Source organism: Aquila chrysaetos, chromosome 17, assembly GCF_900496995.4.
Source record: "Aquila chrysaetos chrysaetos chromosome 17, bAquChr1.4, whole genome shotgun sequence".
Classification (NCBI taxonomy): Eukaryota; Metazoa; Chordata; class Aves; order Accipitriformes; family Accipitridae; genus Aquila; species Aquila chrysaetos.
The window spans coordinates 5,177,959-5,193,860 of NC_044020.1; the positions used below are offsets into that span (position 1 = coordinate 5,177,959).

General features: G+C 44.2%; 2 protein-coding genes across 5 annotated transcripts in view; both read right to left on the reverse strand.

Annotated features, from left to right (window-relative positions):
- RIC8B (RIC8 guanine nucleotide exchange factor B) overlaps positions 1 to 1,010 on the reverse strand; it is a 37,271-nt gene extending 36,261 nt beyond the window's left edge. For 2 of the 3 annotated variants that reach the window (XM_030041092.2, XM_041129621.1), the window contains exon 1: positions 852 to 1,010. In XM_030041092.2, coding sequence (XP_029896952.1) covers positions 852 to 944 — 93 coding nt within the window. In that variant the 5' untranslated portion in view covers positions 945 to 1,010. Of the gene's footprint in view, positions 1 to 469; positions 491 to 851 lie in introns of those variants that run through there. The other variant, XM_030041093.2, reaches the window with a different exon arrangement.
- Positions 1,011 to 6,009: 4,999 nt separating this feature from the next.
- Positions 6,010 to 15,902, reverse strand: part of RFX4 (regulatory factor X4) — a 97,994-nt gene continuing 88,101 nt past the window's right edge. For both annotated transcript variants that reach the window (XM_030041537.1, XM_030041536.1), the window contains exon 18: positions 6,010 to 7,577. In XM_030041537.1, coding sequence (XP_029897397.1) covers positions 7,305 to 7,577 — 273 coding nt within the window. In that variant the 3' untranslated portion in view covers positions 6,010 to 7,304. The remainder of the gene's footprint in view (positions 7,578 to 15,902) is intronic.

Consider the following 15,902-nt stretch of genomic DNA (forward strand, 5'->3'; position numbering starts at 1 on the left):
CGGCAGACACTAGGTACTCTTTAATACCTGTCAGCATTAAAAGCCCAACCTGTTGTAACCCTGCTTTTAGCTGTCACCCCTTTCCCCTTCGCTTGGCCAGAAACGCAGAACCATCGAGTAAGGTCTGGCCCGTTTTACACCGTTTTAGGCAGGTCCCCTCCCGCTGCAGAGCTACTCCTCCGCACGCCAGCCCGCAGGCCGGCTAGACCCGGCGACGAGGGCCTGCCTGCCTCGGGCAGGTGAGCAGGTACGTCACGACGGCTCCCGGGAGGCTCCGGCGTTATCCTGTCCAGCTTCTTCCAAGAGGCCTAGGCAGGTCGAGAGACTTCTGAGGCAAACTTAACGCTGTGGAACAGCCTGGTCACCCACAACGCTACACTACCCGGCTGGCGGGGTCAAGTAGAGGCGAGACAAGAGGCGGGGGGGGGGGGGGGGGGGGGGGGCGAGCCTGGCAACGGGCTCGTTCTACCTGCGATACCGCTGGCTTTGTGCTCCCGGGAGAGTCTGCCTTCTCCTGGGCACTGCCCTCGCTCGCCACCCCGGTACCGCACGGGGAAGCGCCGAGGCCGTACCGGGCGCAGGCCGCACCGGGCGCAGGCCGCTAGCTAGGGGAACGGCAGCAGAAGCGGTGACCGCTGGGGACCCGCCGCAGAGCCCAGCCCGGGGCGGGGGGGGGGGGGCAGCGGCAGGAACCCCGGCCGGCCCGGGACCCCCGGGGCCCGCTGCCGGCGGTGCTGCCGAGGGCGGGACGGGGCGGCGACACCGCCGGGGGAGGCGCGGGGTGAGGTGGGGGGGGGGGGGGGAAGAGGGAGACGAGACGAGACGCCCGCCCTCCCCAACGGCCCGTTACCCTCCTCGTTGTACCGCGCCAGGACCCGCTCCACGGCCTCGGGGCCGCCGCCGCCGCGCCCCTCCACGGCCTCCAGCACCGCGCCCAGCTCCATGCCCGCCGCCCGCCCCGCTCCGCGCTCCGCTCCGCCGGCAGCAGCCACCGCCCCGCCGCGCCCTGACCTCCTACCCCGCGTGACGCACCGCTCCCCCCGCCTTGGAAACCGCCCCGACTGGCAGGCAGCGCTCGCGCGCTATTGGCTGGAGGGGGCGGCGGCGTGCACCTCCGAGCCTTCCTATTGGCTGCCCGCCCGCCCAGGCCCGCCGGCAGGAGATTGAGGCGAGAGGACTACGCGTCCCAGCATGCCAAGCGAAGCGGCACGGCGGGGCGCGGAGGGAGCTGCGGGGCGTTGGTGCCGCGGGGCACGATGGGTGCTGTAGGCCGCGCCGGGCGGCCCCGAGCGGTGCCGGGCGAGAAGGGCGGCGGAGCGGGACGGGGACTGCCGCCGGTTCGAGTCCCAAGAGCCCACGGCGGCCCGGAGAGCGCCCTCGGGTTGCTCGGGGGCACAAAGCGCACCCCGACGTACACCGTGTTGGTTTGGCTTCGCCTAACGTCTGGCAGCAAAACAAAACCCTGTTTCTCAAGTCCAACCCGCCAGAGTCGGGGGATTACATGAAAATTCTCCACGTCCGTTTGAAGTACCCCTCTACTCGGCACTGGTGAGGCCGCACCTCGAGTGCTGTGTTCAGTTTTGGGCCCCTCACCACAGGACAGACACTGAGGTGCTGGAGCGTGTCCAGAGAAGGGCAACGAAGCTGGTGAAGGGTCTGGAGAACAATATAAGGAGCGGCTGAGGGAGCTGGGGATGTTTAGCCTGGAGAAAAGGAGGTTCAGAGGAGACCTCATCGCTCTCTACAACTGCCTGAAGGGAGGTTGTGGCAAGGTGGGTGCTGGTCTCTCCTGTCAGGTGGCTGGAGATAGGACAAGGGGAAACGGCCTCAAGTTGCACCAGGGGAGGTTGAGATTGGATATTAGGAAAAATTTCTTCACCGAAAGGATCGTCAAGCTCTGGAACAGGCTGCCCAGGGACGTGGTTGAGTCACCATCCCTAGAGGTACTTAAAAGACGTGTAGATGTGGCACTTAGGGACATGGTTTAGTGGTGGACTTTTGGCAGTGTTGGGTTTACGGTTGGACTCGATGATCTAAAAGGTCTTTTCCAACCTAAATGATGCTGAGTCTATGAAGAACCACCCACCCCCCCCCACGGGGCAGCATGGCCACCTTCCCAAAACTGCCTGCGTATCCATTCACAGAGGGGTTGATATATTTTTTGGAGGGTGTTGATGTGGGTGTGAACAACCAGGGCAGTGCAGAGGCGAGATGCCAGTGCCGTGCTGCCGCCGTGTTTTGTTTGGGAGGGGAGGGTGGGCTGCACCGGCGCGGCTGGGCGAGAGCCTGCGGTGACAGAGCAACGGTGAGCTATGTCTCTGAAGTGCTCTGCAAGACCATAGCTTTAAACTACACTGAGAACACATGTAGTGTTTCCATACTCAGGGTGCCCTACAATCAAAATTCATTGTCCAGATAGCAGAAAACGATATATCGAAGTTCACAAAAAAAAACCATGATAATAAAACTTCAGAGCAAGCTGCGGTCAGTCTCTCCTTGAAGTATTTATTGCTTCAGCAGCAAATCAGGAGGTACTCCGTGGTCACGAAGAGAAACCTTTCATCTCACAAACGATCGGCTCCATGGTGGAAAATACCACCGGGGCAGGGAAGTTTCATCTGCAGATGGATGGTGGCTCCAAAGAACACTGAAGGTGTTAAGACGTGTCGGTGTATGCCTGCATATGTTTAAGATGCAGACCCAAACCAGGATCTGAATTTTTCTGGTTAGAGGTTTCTTGCCACAATGGGTTGAACTGAGATACAAAACCAGAACACAGTCATTGGACAGCAAGGAGTAACAAAATCCAGCCTGAAGTGCGTAAGCATTTCTTCTGAGTCAGGTCCATGTGTACACTAATGCAGCTTTTGAAAGTAAAAATAATCCTTTGTTTGTTGTGATTTATGATTCTAGCATAAAGCATAAGCCTGCTTAGATTTACTACACAGCACAGCAAAACACTCATTTTACTTGTATATTGCCAATTACTTTTTTTTAATTAAAAAACCTAAAAATTAAAGACTAGAAAACTGTTACTGCCCTTTAAAGGCACATTGTTATTCATCATCAGTGCGTTTTAGTTTCCACTTTAGGTAGCATATGAAGGATTAGGATTTCAATGAAAGAGGGGGACAGAATAAATTGCATCCTCTACCAAAGAACTGCCAGACCTTTTCAGATGGGTGCATACCACGAGCCCTTCCCATGTTAGTCAGCTTTATCTAAACCTTCCAAAGCAATGTCTGCCCCTGAATTTCATGGGTTTCAGGGTCAGTCACAACAGAATTGTGGGGCTGGGGAGGTCAGAGGCCATTTTTGTCAAAGGGTAGTGACCTTAGCAGCAAGAGGTAGCCTGACAAAAACAGGATTCATGCTAGTGAATGGAGTTCTCACTGCTCTTCCCCCGCTGAGTCTTTTTTCTACCTGGTAATGAAAAATCTTGAAGAATTGTAATAGATTTTTATATGCATATATACATACATGTTTGTGTGTGTATACCTCTTTTAAAATATTAAACGTTATGTTAGTTATGCTATAATATATAATTTACAGTATATTATATGAGATATATATTACATCTATCTTTTGTTATACGTTTTAGCCCATGAAAAAGATCACACTTTTAATAAAATGTTTATTTGTTGTGAGCAGAAAGGAGAAAGACAGAAAATGAGCAAGAACAAAAGAAAAAGAAGAAAAAAGAAAAAGGAAAAGAAAGCAAAAAGAAAAAGAAAAAAGAAAAAGGAAAAGAAAGAAAAAAGAAAGAGAAAAAAGAAAAAAGAAAAAAGGAAGGGAAAGTGAAAATGAGATTGAATATTTTGGCATGTGATGTAAAAGCTTCTTTAGAAAGATTTGTGTAGTCACATATATACATAAATATGTGGCTAGGCAAGAAACAGCAGTTTCAGTTACCACGGTCAAGGGAAGGGCTTAATTAATAGGCTTCAGGCTCTGACTCAGGAGGTTTGGCAATTTGTACTAGGATGATTTAAGAGATTCCTGCCCCTAACCAGCCATTCTAAGCAGAGGTTATCATCCTCTCATGAGCCACTGCACTTCACAGCCTGGTATATACCCCTGTGACCTGAAAGCTGCGGTGGTTTATATTAATATGGTGGGTTCTGACCTGTGGTGGTCGAGGAGGGGGCCTGCTTTCCCTTGCAGCGCTTCTGATGCAGATGGTGATGGTGACCTCTGTAGAGCTGTGTTCAGTAATCTATATATTGCTCCCCATGACTGTCCAGTTTAAATTTCAAAGCCCTCATCGGGAAGCAGTTCAAAGGTAGTTGGAAGTGCACGTTCAGACTCCTGTGGCATCAGCACAAGTTTCTAAATGAATGAAAAAAAAAAAAAAAAAAAAAACCAGACAGACCGTGGAGGTTCTTCTGCAAAAGACTTTCAAAGCCCTATCTGACTGACAATGTTCTGTGGCTCTTTGTTATGAGCAGCTTTGTAGTGCTGCTGTTGGTCAAAATTCCCTCTCCCAGGACTTTGCACATAGTGCTGCAGTTCTCCACTCAGAAATTCTTTATTATTTCTGGGGCTGACACCATGTCCAATATCCATCCTCCTTCCTGAACAGTCTCCCTGGGCTCTTCAAGTCAGGGTAACTGAGTTGTCCTCAGACGTGTTGAAGGCTATGGCACATTTGTATACCAAATTAGTCCCATTTTTCTCCCTTCTTTCAGTCAATGGGGATTAGACTTTTTTTGGTTTAGTAAGTTTTTGTAAAAAATGTAGGAAGTGTTTCTGGCTTGCTTTGAGTGTCGTTGGGGTTCACCTCCATCCTGATCCTTCCAAAGACCCAGTTTTGAGTTACTGGTCAGTCCTGCCCACAAACGTCTCACCGATGCATCTGGTCTGTGGAGGGACCATGACAGGTTGTGGTCAGCAGTCCATCAGGTAACTAGAGATTGATCAATTTTCCAGCAATAATGAATGAGGCAACGGGGTCACAGCAGGCTCCTGTCAGATGCAGTGCAATGCAGGGATTTGGAATTCGCTGGAGAAGAGAAAGTGGATTTTTCTATTCTAGTGACACCCCCTTTCTCATACTAATTTCTCACAGTCTTGATGAGGCAGGTATTTCTATGCTTGTTAATAATTAATAGGCCAGAATCAATGCTTTGATTTAAACATCTTCAATAATAAAATGCAAAGTAGGATTTTGGTCTCAAACACATCAAAACTCCAGCTGCTAAAGACTGGCCACTAAAAAAACTTCCTCACATGACTGACTTACTTTCTTCATGTGTAGGCAATTTTGCCTGAAGTCAACTTGAAGAAGAATAAAATAGATGAGTTAGTTAGCCTAAGCCTGATCTCCCCTGTCCTTAATAAAAGTGAAAAGTAAAAGCATATTGGGTAATAACACCAGCTGACAGGGGTAAAATTTCAGAAGGTCTGTGGCACTAGCCCAGGAAACAAGATTTTCATCAGGTACCTAAATGTGGAGATAGGCTCCTGATGCGTTTCTGAAAATCCCACCAGGACCTTGGCTGAATATTTAAGATCCTGGACACTTGCCAAACCTGGCCTGGAACATCCTTCCTCCCTCAGTCCCTGCACATTTCCAGGCGTTCCTCTAGTTACTATAGACCCCAAACTCTCACCAGTTTACCCACTAGTTGAATATACAAAGTCTGAGAACTTTGCCACTTTATTTACTTACCTAAGGAAAAATTACTTTTCCATTTCCAGTATTCCAGTGGCAACACATTTGTTACAAGGTACTGTAAAGAAGATAGGACATCTTACCTGCCTCAGTGAATACAACGGCTTGGGTGAGCAATGGCAGCGGGGCTTAAACCAAACTAGAGTCATCTCTCCAGTCACAGCCTTGAGCAGTTTGTGGCTGCAAGCATAGGTGTAGGACTACTCATTTGCTGTGAGTTATATATGTTCTCAAGTCCTTTGTTAAGTAAAAACATACATGATCACATTTAAGATTTTTTGAAGGTTTGCAGCTTGTAGAAGTTTCTGTATTTAAGTAAATTTAAATGGCGTCTATTTAATTTCAAGAACTTTATTTGAGTGTGAAAATCCCTCATATATCTTGCACAACTGTACAAATAACACTTATGTCCATTTTAGGCATAAACATGGTTATCATCACACTGGGTGCTATCAAAGATTTTATTTACAAAACAATTACTAAAATGCCTGATGTCATATTTCCATTTATTTATTTCTTACCCATAGGGTAATAGGTCCACCATAATTGCTTGGTGCATTTTATAATACAGAAGAAAAAGCTATGTTAATAAAATCTAACAAAAACTCACAAATAGCTACAAATCTGACAGAAAATGTCTAAGAAAAATTCTCCCCAAAATACAATACATTCTTCCACACATACACAGTACAGAATAAGTTCAAAGGCACAGCTTTGAATTTTGCTTTTGTAGAAGTATATAGAATTATCACCACGTGAAGGAATTGAGAGAACGGTTTCATACCTGTCAATAGGTAATTAAACGAATAATCATGTTTGCATTGTCATTTTCTTTACATAATTGCTTCATATCATCATATTTAACATATGTGGCTCTGAATCCAAAATCTTCCCAGTCCCCAAGTCCCTTCTTAACCTTGTCATTACTGACCAGAGAAGTTAGATTTTTCCAGATTGTGCAAACTTAACACAAATACATATATAATAAGAACAATAGTCAACTTAAGGCAGTGTATAATTCAATGCTACATGTCTTTTCTTCTCTTTTGTAAAGATCAAACTTACTGGATCAACAGAAAGGTGCATCAATACACAAAGTTAGGTGTAAACTGAAACCTACAACACCACATGTCTTTCAAGGAGCCAGACAGAATAATTGATATGAACAAGTGATGACTTGGCAGAATGGTTTTTAAGCAATGCATTAAGAGCTTAAAAGAAGAACAGATGACAGAGTTTTGCTAAGGGTGAATTTCCTGTCTTTAACTCAAATTATAAATAGATCCTGTTCCAGCACTTTTTTTTGTAAGACTCATTAACATTTGTCAATAAAAGAGGGGGGAAAAATGGCTCACTCAAACTGACATCACACAGGGTTGGCCCATATGCCAGAATTAAAAAAGGCACAGATTGGCCCCAAAAGTGGTCTAGAACAGCACAAAAATCTTTTTCAGCTACAGGAACATTCAGTCATACTGGTCTGCAATCTGCCCACGTTATGAACTACGTTTATCTGCCCAGGATCTTTTCCATCTTCACCTCCCTTGAAGAACGTCCATGAAAAGTCCCACATAACATGAAGTTTTTATAACTCTTTTAATTACATGGGCTTAGCTGATACCAGTCATTTTCATTTAGCCCAACCTGTGGTGGCTTCCCCATTGATGTAGGCAAAGCCGGGAAAGTGTTGCATGTGCTCATATTCAGAATTTCTGCGCGTAGTCAAGGGGGTGTACATGTCACTAGAATTTCCATATCTTGTGGAGTGCATGGATGGGCTCGTGTAGCAGGAGTTCGCAGCTGGGACCTCCGGCCAGCGAGGAGTCACTGGTGTGGGATGCAGCCTTGGAGTACTGCTCATCAAACAGGGCTCCATTCTTGATGTTGGGCTGTTGAAAGGGTACTACAATAAAACCAAAAATAAATAAAGGAATTATCTACCACGTACTTAATTTTAAAATAAGGGCTGGTGGTATCACAATTCCGTGTTTAACAAAACCAAAATCATATGAATTATTAGCAGCCCTCCAACAACTAGGTAACATACTGAAGGTGGAATATCACATAACTAGTGCCTGCGTGAAACTGAAGTGTCAGGGAAAGTCTTACAAAGCAGTCACTGCATTTAAATATTGAATTAATTTATCAAAGAGCTAGGCACTGACAGGTGTATCGGGGAGCAGTAAAATAAAGTGAAATAATCTAATCTCTTTCTCACAGCTTTTACTTGGAAACTCGCAATTCAGTAAAAAACAGAGTATAAAATGTCCCGACTCCAGCTCACTCAACTAAGTTTTGAGGGAGGAGAGCAAAAGGATCTTTATTACTGGAAAGGTGCCTTCCCTTTTAAATGTTCACAAGCCATCCTGCCAGTTTCTGCAGAAAAATATTATGGTCTGATCTCAGACCAAGCAGCTAATTGGAGAACTTATGAAAAGAGGCAGGCAGAAGAAGAATCTCTCTATTCCCCAGCTGTTCACAGTGACAGTTGGAAATTAGTAATCAAAGAAGTTCAACAAATGCCTCCCACTAAGAAGAAGATGTGCTGAGGTTAGGATAGGCAGGAAAACAGAGAACAGCTTTTGCCCTCTCTAGCCATCGGCTGCCCAGCAACAGAAAGTAAACTGTGCTTATGAGTGTTTGCTTAACATGTATTTTATCTTATTGCCTCTCTTACAGGAGCAGATCATCTGTGTGCTCTGGCTAAGAAATGGCTCTCCCTGTTTTGCCCTCCTATTATCCATCTGCATCGCAGAGATGGTTAGGATCCCTGTTCCCCTTGACTAGCCACGTATCTTCAGAGCTTCTACATTTTACACATTTATACTTTTTCTACAAAAAGCATCAATTTCATGATCTTGGGTTGTTTGAAGCTGTGGTATCTCCTTAACTAGAAAGCTGTCACTAAAGTAGGACTATCACCTCTTCTGATGCTTACAAACCTTGCAAGCTGCACGCCAAAACTTTATATGGCTGAGGACTGTAAACCCCTCCCCAATATTTTGGAGGTTCATGGAGAGAAGAGCTGCCGTAGTTGTTCCTAGGAGGGAGATGGCAGTGATTCCCAAAAGGTCTCATTACATTACTCCACTGCCGGATGGGGCTGGGGTTAATCAGTTGCATAAGCGGGTCCCCTAGGCAATCACAGCAATGTCTCCATGAGGAGTTTCTGCTGCCTCCCTTCAGACCGCAGCCAGGAAGGCAGCCCTGCCTTGGCAAACATATTCGAACAGTTCACAAGCCTCAGGCAGCTCAAAAGCCACACGCTGGCCACTCCTAATCAGAGAGGAGAAAGAGAAGACTATTTTTGATCAACATACTGTAGTTAGTGATGTAGCATATTCCACTGTGTCCTGAAGAGACAGGCCAGTTAGCAGATGAGAGGGAAAACATCAAAGCTGTATGATGGGTTATTTAGCATATACTTCTCATTGCCACAGAGACTGGATTTACCTGTGCCATCAGCTGCTGAAACTGGCTGGTAAATGGCAGCATCATACTGGAACATCAACACTTCAACTGGTACTGCTAATACAGCCAGAGAAAGGCTTTTCAGTAGGAAAATTCTGCAGAGCTTAGGCACTGACCACAGAAAGCCTTATATTCCTTTGCAGAAGAATCAAGTTTTCAGACTTGTTGGCTTTCCAGAAGCTTTTGCTGAAGATAAGAGCTGCCAGTGCCCAGCAACAATGAAACTCAAGCTCTGATGTTTTAAATGAGGTGATTTGAATTTAGGATCATGGTTCTCTCCTTTAACTCATTAATTAAGGACAGGGCACTCTGCCAAAAAACAACCAACCTGCAACTATTCTAAGTAAACATAAGAGGTTCCAGAAAAAGTTGAACAATTTTCATATTTTTAATGTTTGGGAGACTAGCTAATAGATTTAGGATGCTGCTTTCCTGGTCTGCACTGGCAATACACAAAAGTAATTTTCATGCTAGTGCCAGCTGACTGCCTTTGCCTGAACATATTCATGAACAAAGCTTTTGCCATAATGAATACAGAGGAAACAAGTTGTCTTGTGATTCGCTATAGCTTCAGAGTTAAATTCATCTCACCTAAATTTAGTTATCAAAAAGTCAGGCATCTAATAAAAGTAAGTCATCTGTGCTCTGTCTACAGCCACCAGAAGAATTTACCAAACCTCAAGGTGAATATTTAAGACAGAAGGTGAGCAGTCCTCAGAAGATGGCTCTTTTCTTCCTCCTGCTACATGATGTAATCCATTAGTTAGGTTGGCTCAAGTTAAATAAAAGTCCCTTTTCCATAGTTGTCAAATCCATAAGTTGTTTTTCCTGGCTGATCTCAAATGTCCCACTAATGACTATGTACAAAATGCTTTGAGATGGTAGGAGTCAGGACCAGGATGGATCATTGGGAAAAAAACACACCACACAAATAATACATTTTTAACTTTCTGTTTTCTGTATATCACCTGTGGAGCCGCAAGATGTAAGCCAAGCTAGAAACATTCTTCTTTGTCTTCAGCAGTGTTTTACTTGATACCAGTTACCATGGCCTTTGCCTTAACTACCAACTGATCTATACCTGAAGTCACTGTAGATTCTTGTATTAAAGAATACACTTACAACAAGATTAATCTAGACTTTTGCCATAATACACCAATGATTATTTCTTATCTTCTTCCCAATGTGATAATTGATCTATTCTGTTGTTAACCGTAACAGAATCCTTTGCCATCCTGACCCAGTGCAATTTTCCATTGAGGCTGTGAAACTGAGATTGTGACTTATATAACAGGGGAATTACTTGCCGTCATACTCCTTACAAATGCCAAGAGAAAGCCCGGCTTCAGCCAGGATAATTTGCTACTTGATGATTTGTAGACTGCAAAACTTTCATCTATAAGCAAGAGGAATGAAACAAACTCTGGGAATATTGTGGTGGGTCTCCTGGTTGTACATGGCATTACATGGGGAATCCACATAATGCCTTTTAGGTAGTTTGGAACCACAAAACCTGTGCTGTTGCAGGAATGAAACCTTGGCTCCCAGAACGAACTTCAGGATGCACTGAAAAGGAAAGATAATCCTCCTCGTATCTGCAGTCAAGAGGCCATGCTAAGGCTTACTGAGAAGGCAGGGCTAATGGCTGTGCATGAGGAGAGAGGATACAGTGTGCTGCTTTTCCTTTTCATCAAGCGCACCCGATGCAGCTGTGTTTATGAATGTGTCATGAATGTAAAAAGAGTAATTGCTTGAAAATAACATGGACTCTAAATATCTAGTATTTTACAATAAATTCTGTTATGACTGAATGCAAGATGGAAAGTTTTGTAATGGTAGGTCAGCTAATCGCAAATGAGTCAGTGACTTCTTTTTCCCTACAGTGAAGAGACTATTGAAAGACAATATTTTTAAAGTACTCATTGGCCTCTGCCTGACTATTAACTCACCCAATGAAGCATCTATTCAGCCTTGTTGGAGTGTCCAAAGCATAGCCATCTGGGCGGATGCCTGCCCATGCTGCCTGAATCACCTTTCACACTCTACATCCGGTTTAATGAAGAGTGCTTAAGCATGCTGAACTCAAAACACTGGGGCCTAGTGATCTTTGCCAGATATAAAAGCGACATTTGTTGGAGGGCTCTTGACAGGAAATTACCATTTTCTGGGTTAACTCACACTTGCTGCTACTGCTGCCATCAGACCTAGACAAGAAGCCCTTTAAGTCTAGGAGACTTTGAGCAGATTATTGTTAAGGCCTTGCCCAAAAATGTAAAATTAATTCAATTTCTTTTAGTATTATTTTAGAAAATACAATAGTAAATATGTCCTCCCATGAAGTGAAGACTGAGTTCCTGCAGTGTGAGGATGGAGAATAATCTCTTTATTCTTATCCTCAACTCACTGACTGATTATGCCTGGAGGTGAAAGGTGTCTCTGTCCAAACAGCAAAATATTTTCCTTATGAATGTGGCTCTGACTTTACACTGCATTAGCTCACAGTTTTGCAGAGTGCTTTAAGTTATTGTTGTACGTTAGCCGCTATGTTAGGACTTGCAAATAACTCATACCAGAAATTACAGCAATTGTGAAGAACTGGCTATAAATTAACTTCATAAAAATATGCTTAAAATCTCAAAAAATGACATAACCAAAACTATGGATTGATTGCATCTTTATAACTCTTAATTTGATCCTTTCCTCCACAAATTGAAGCTTATTGAATATTAGTCAGTCAAATAGGTTGGGTGAAACTTTCAAGTCAATCTAAGTGCTTTTGGTACTTTTGGGAGTGGCATTTGGAGCCTTATGAAAATGCTATTTGTGATTATTTAAAAAGAAATTAAGACATCTGTTTCCTGTTGCATTCAATACAAAATTACTTCAATTACATTCTAACAATCTCAAGTCCGTTATGAAGCCATACAGTTAGGAACAATGATTCTTGTTGCATGGGTGGGATTTGGACAGTATTTTTTTTCTCTCTGTCATTACTAGCTGTCTGATGACAGAGTGGTTATTGGGAAGGGCATATTATTCTTACTGCTTATACTGCATATGTGCTCGGGGGACAAGAACTATTCCCCTTCTTTTTTTTGTGACGTAGATGGGCCAGAACAACTTGAATGGACACTAAAGCTTGAGCTCTGTCTGGAAGAGGATTTCTTTGGCTCCCCCACTGTAACAAAAACCAGTTACTACTTTCTTCCAGTACTGCCCTTAGGTAAATCCTGCTATAGAGGCATATGAAGGGAAGCGAAGATATGGTTGGGTAGAATTGTGGCATGCAACACTGAACAGAGAAACTAAGTGGTGCTGCAACTCATACGACATTTCTGGGAAGTTATGTGAGACCACCACAGTGCTCAGAGCAGTTTAGGAGAGTCAGAGTACAAACACTGCTTAAAGCTCCTTTAACTATGGCCTCAATATTGTGCCTCTGAAAGGTGCAGACCCAACCTACCGTTTAACAGCAGATTGTCCTACTGCAGTGTTTTCCAGGCTGGTTTGTTCTCTCCAAACCATGGAAGTCAACTATGCTCTTCATAAACCAAATCAGACAACAACAAAACAGCAGCACAAGCACTTGCTGATACAAATGTGCTCCTCCCAGTCCTAGAAGTTGATTAGTGCCTCTTGAGGACAGAGCCCCAGTTCGGGAACAGCTGACCCTGGTGGTGTTCCTGACCGCAACAGGAGATAGCTTAAAAGCAGCAAAAGGAACAAAAAGGGAAACACTGCTATGCCACTTCTGTGGCTCTCTGCTAAAGTACCTCCACCTGAGATACACCATTTGGAGGTGGTTACTCCATCTTGGAAAAGCAAAGGAAGAAAAGGTAAAATAAGGCTGTATGCAGTGCAGGATCTAGGAGTGCTTCCCAAATCTAAGTGGCTGACCTGGCAGCTTCTTGACTGAATCCCTCCCACCTACTCTGAGATCAGGTTTGCGCAGAAAGGCTGGAGGGGAGCTGCAGCTCCTGCAGGTTACCTGCTCAGCACAATTGGGAGAACTGGATGTCTGTGTGCCCACCAGACTACGACTGCCCTGCAGTGCACCCGCAGTCCTTAGGTAACTCCTGTGTGCAGAGCATCCATCACAGGAGAAACTAAACAGACGATAACTCTTAAGTCTGGAAAAGAGATGACAGGAAGGAAGTGGGAGGAATGACGCAAATCTATGCCTCAAATGGCAAGAGTAGATAAATAGGGAATGAATATTCCCCATTCCTCATCACCAAAAAAAACATAGGGCACTCAATGCAATTATGCGATAGCAGGCTTGAAATTAACAAGAGAATATATGTTTCATATAACCCATCCTTAAAAAGTCTATATGTACAAAAAAGCTCAAAGAACAAAAAAGCTCAAAGACAGGGTGATGGACAGTGGTTTGCTACAAAATACAAAAGTCCAGGTACTGCTTCTTACTGAGGATGTCCCTAGGTCAGCTCCTGCCAAACACAGCATGGCTATGCTGGTGAAAGGACCACTCTCTACCTAACCTATTTCTAAGACTTTTCTTCCACGTGTTTGTTTCTGGCCGTTGCTGGAGGCAGAACCTGGATAAATGGACCTGCAATATGATTCACTACAGCCATGCATTAGAGTACTTACACAGACGTTGTATGTTTGCCATTTTTTGTACTGCATATACAGTGTTGCACATTCATATGATGTGCACCTTTATATGTTACCAGATATATTACAATATGAAAATATATACTGCTGCAGATTTCTCTAATTACTCTTCCTACTAGAAGTGTTATCCTTGTGATTTACAAAGAAAAATTACTGCAGCATGAATTACTCTGTGTTTAAGGAAGAGGTGGAATGATGGGAATTGAAATATTTATGGATAGCCTGAAAGAGGATCAAGACCTGTCCAACCAGGGTGAAACTTGCAGACAAAAGCTGTGATCAAAAGCCAGTCAAGCGTACATTGTGGAGGTGGATTAGGTGGTGACATTGTGAAGGGGTTACCTTTGAAGGGGGTACCTCTGCTAAACTTGACATAGGTTGATAGGAATGCTCAGAGGCTTTGAGGCAGAGTTGTCTGTTTTCTACCCTGGCATCTGGTACCTGAAACTGCAGAGGCAGAGAACTGACGAAATATAAAGTCAGTATAGATGTGTTTATGTACACACATTACACAGTCCCCTTCTGAATGATGCTGGAGTAGCATTGTAGGATTGTATGCACTTCTGCGCTATGGCTTAGAGAATTAGGTAGTAACAAATCAATCTGCAGATCATTTTTCTTTTTTTGTGTGCCAGGCTCCTGGCCAGTAAGCCAAGTCAAGAACTGAGCAATCAGGCCTGGAGTTACAAGGAAGCAACTGTTCTGAGAACTATTCACAGATGCTGATGAAAAAAAAAAAAAATTCGGATTAAGACCAAGGTTTGAACAGACTGTGCCTGTCAACAAAAAGACTCTTAGCCATCAGTGGGAATTAAGTCAGCCTATACTGCCAGAAGGAGCCAGTTTTAGGCTTATGCTGCATCTGCAGATATTACTTCAGCAGAACATTTACTCCTCTATAAAGTTTTTTACAAGCCTCCTCCTCCATTTTTTTGCCTTCTTGTCCATCTGAGAGTCACTGATCTTTCTGAAACTATGAGCTACTTATCAAAATTTCTATTTAGCCTGAAGTCACAAGACACCACATTCCTCTGTGGGCCAAGGTAAGCTCCAAGACTGTCTCAGAGATAGGAGATAACAATAACCTCAAGGGCTCTCACCAGTCTGTTATGGGATGGGGTGTGGATGAGCATGCAGCTGTGACACATGGTGCTTCAGCAGTATCAGCCTTAGCAACTACCGCTGTCTCATTTCCTCTAACACTGGGGGATTCAAATTATCCAGAAGCCTCTCACTAACATGGACTTGCCGCTGGTCAGGTGAGATATGCTTGGCTTAGGACCCCCACCTGCACTTTTCAAGAGCTGGGCATAGTACACAAGATCTACAGCTGTGTGACTTCGTCCCCAGCACAGCCCCACTGTAAGGATTCCAATGACAAAACCACAGCAGACATCCTAAAATTAATACAATGCAACCATCATTGTATTGTCAGGTTGGGATCAACATGTTACATGTTGGCAAATACAATTGAAAGGGTCACTCATTCCCTTCCCCTTTCCCAGCTGTTCAGTTCCCCACTTCCACAAAATAAAAGTTATTCCCTCCATCCCCTTTGCTCCAGTTCCACTTTTTTTGTTGATGGTCTGTAAATCATATCTGTGAAATGATCCATCTTAAAGTTCTGCTAAACAAGCAAACAAACAAAAAATCAAGCAGAACTCTCTGTTTTTCTTTAGGTACATTGCTCTGGGATGGAAAATAGCCACAAAATAACAGACCTGATAAAACCTGGACTATGTTGCTCTCTTCCACATGAAGAGGTTGGACATGGTGTTGAGACCAAAAAAGTAATTTATAGGTGCAGCCTAAAACCCACCTCTTTTACATGTTGCCTGTTTCGGCTCAGACCCCTGCCTGGGACAAGGACTCTCTCTGATTCCATGTTTGTAGAGGAGAACTTACCCCCCACACAGGTTTTTTCTTAGGAGTTAATCCCAAGACATGATCCTGAAGAGCATGATAGAATATTAGCTAAAGTTGAGCCGGAGTTCTATATTTGGACTGAATGTAGATTATAACAAAGAGTTCTTTTGAAGAGTTATGGTCAATGCCTCCTCTTCTCGACTGATTGTATTACCACAGCCATACACATTGCATCTCCTCTGGTTTCAGTATA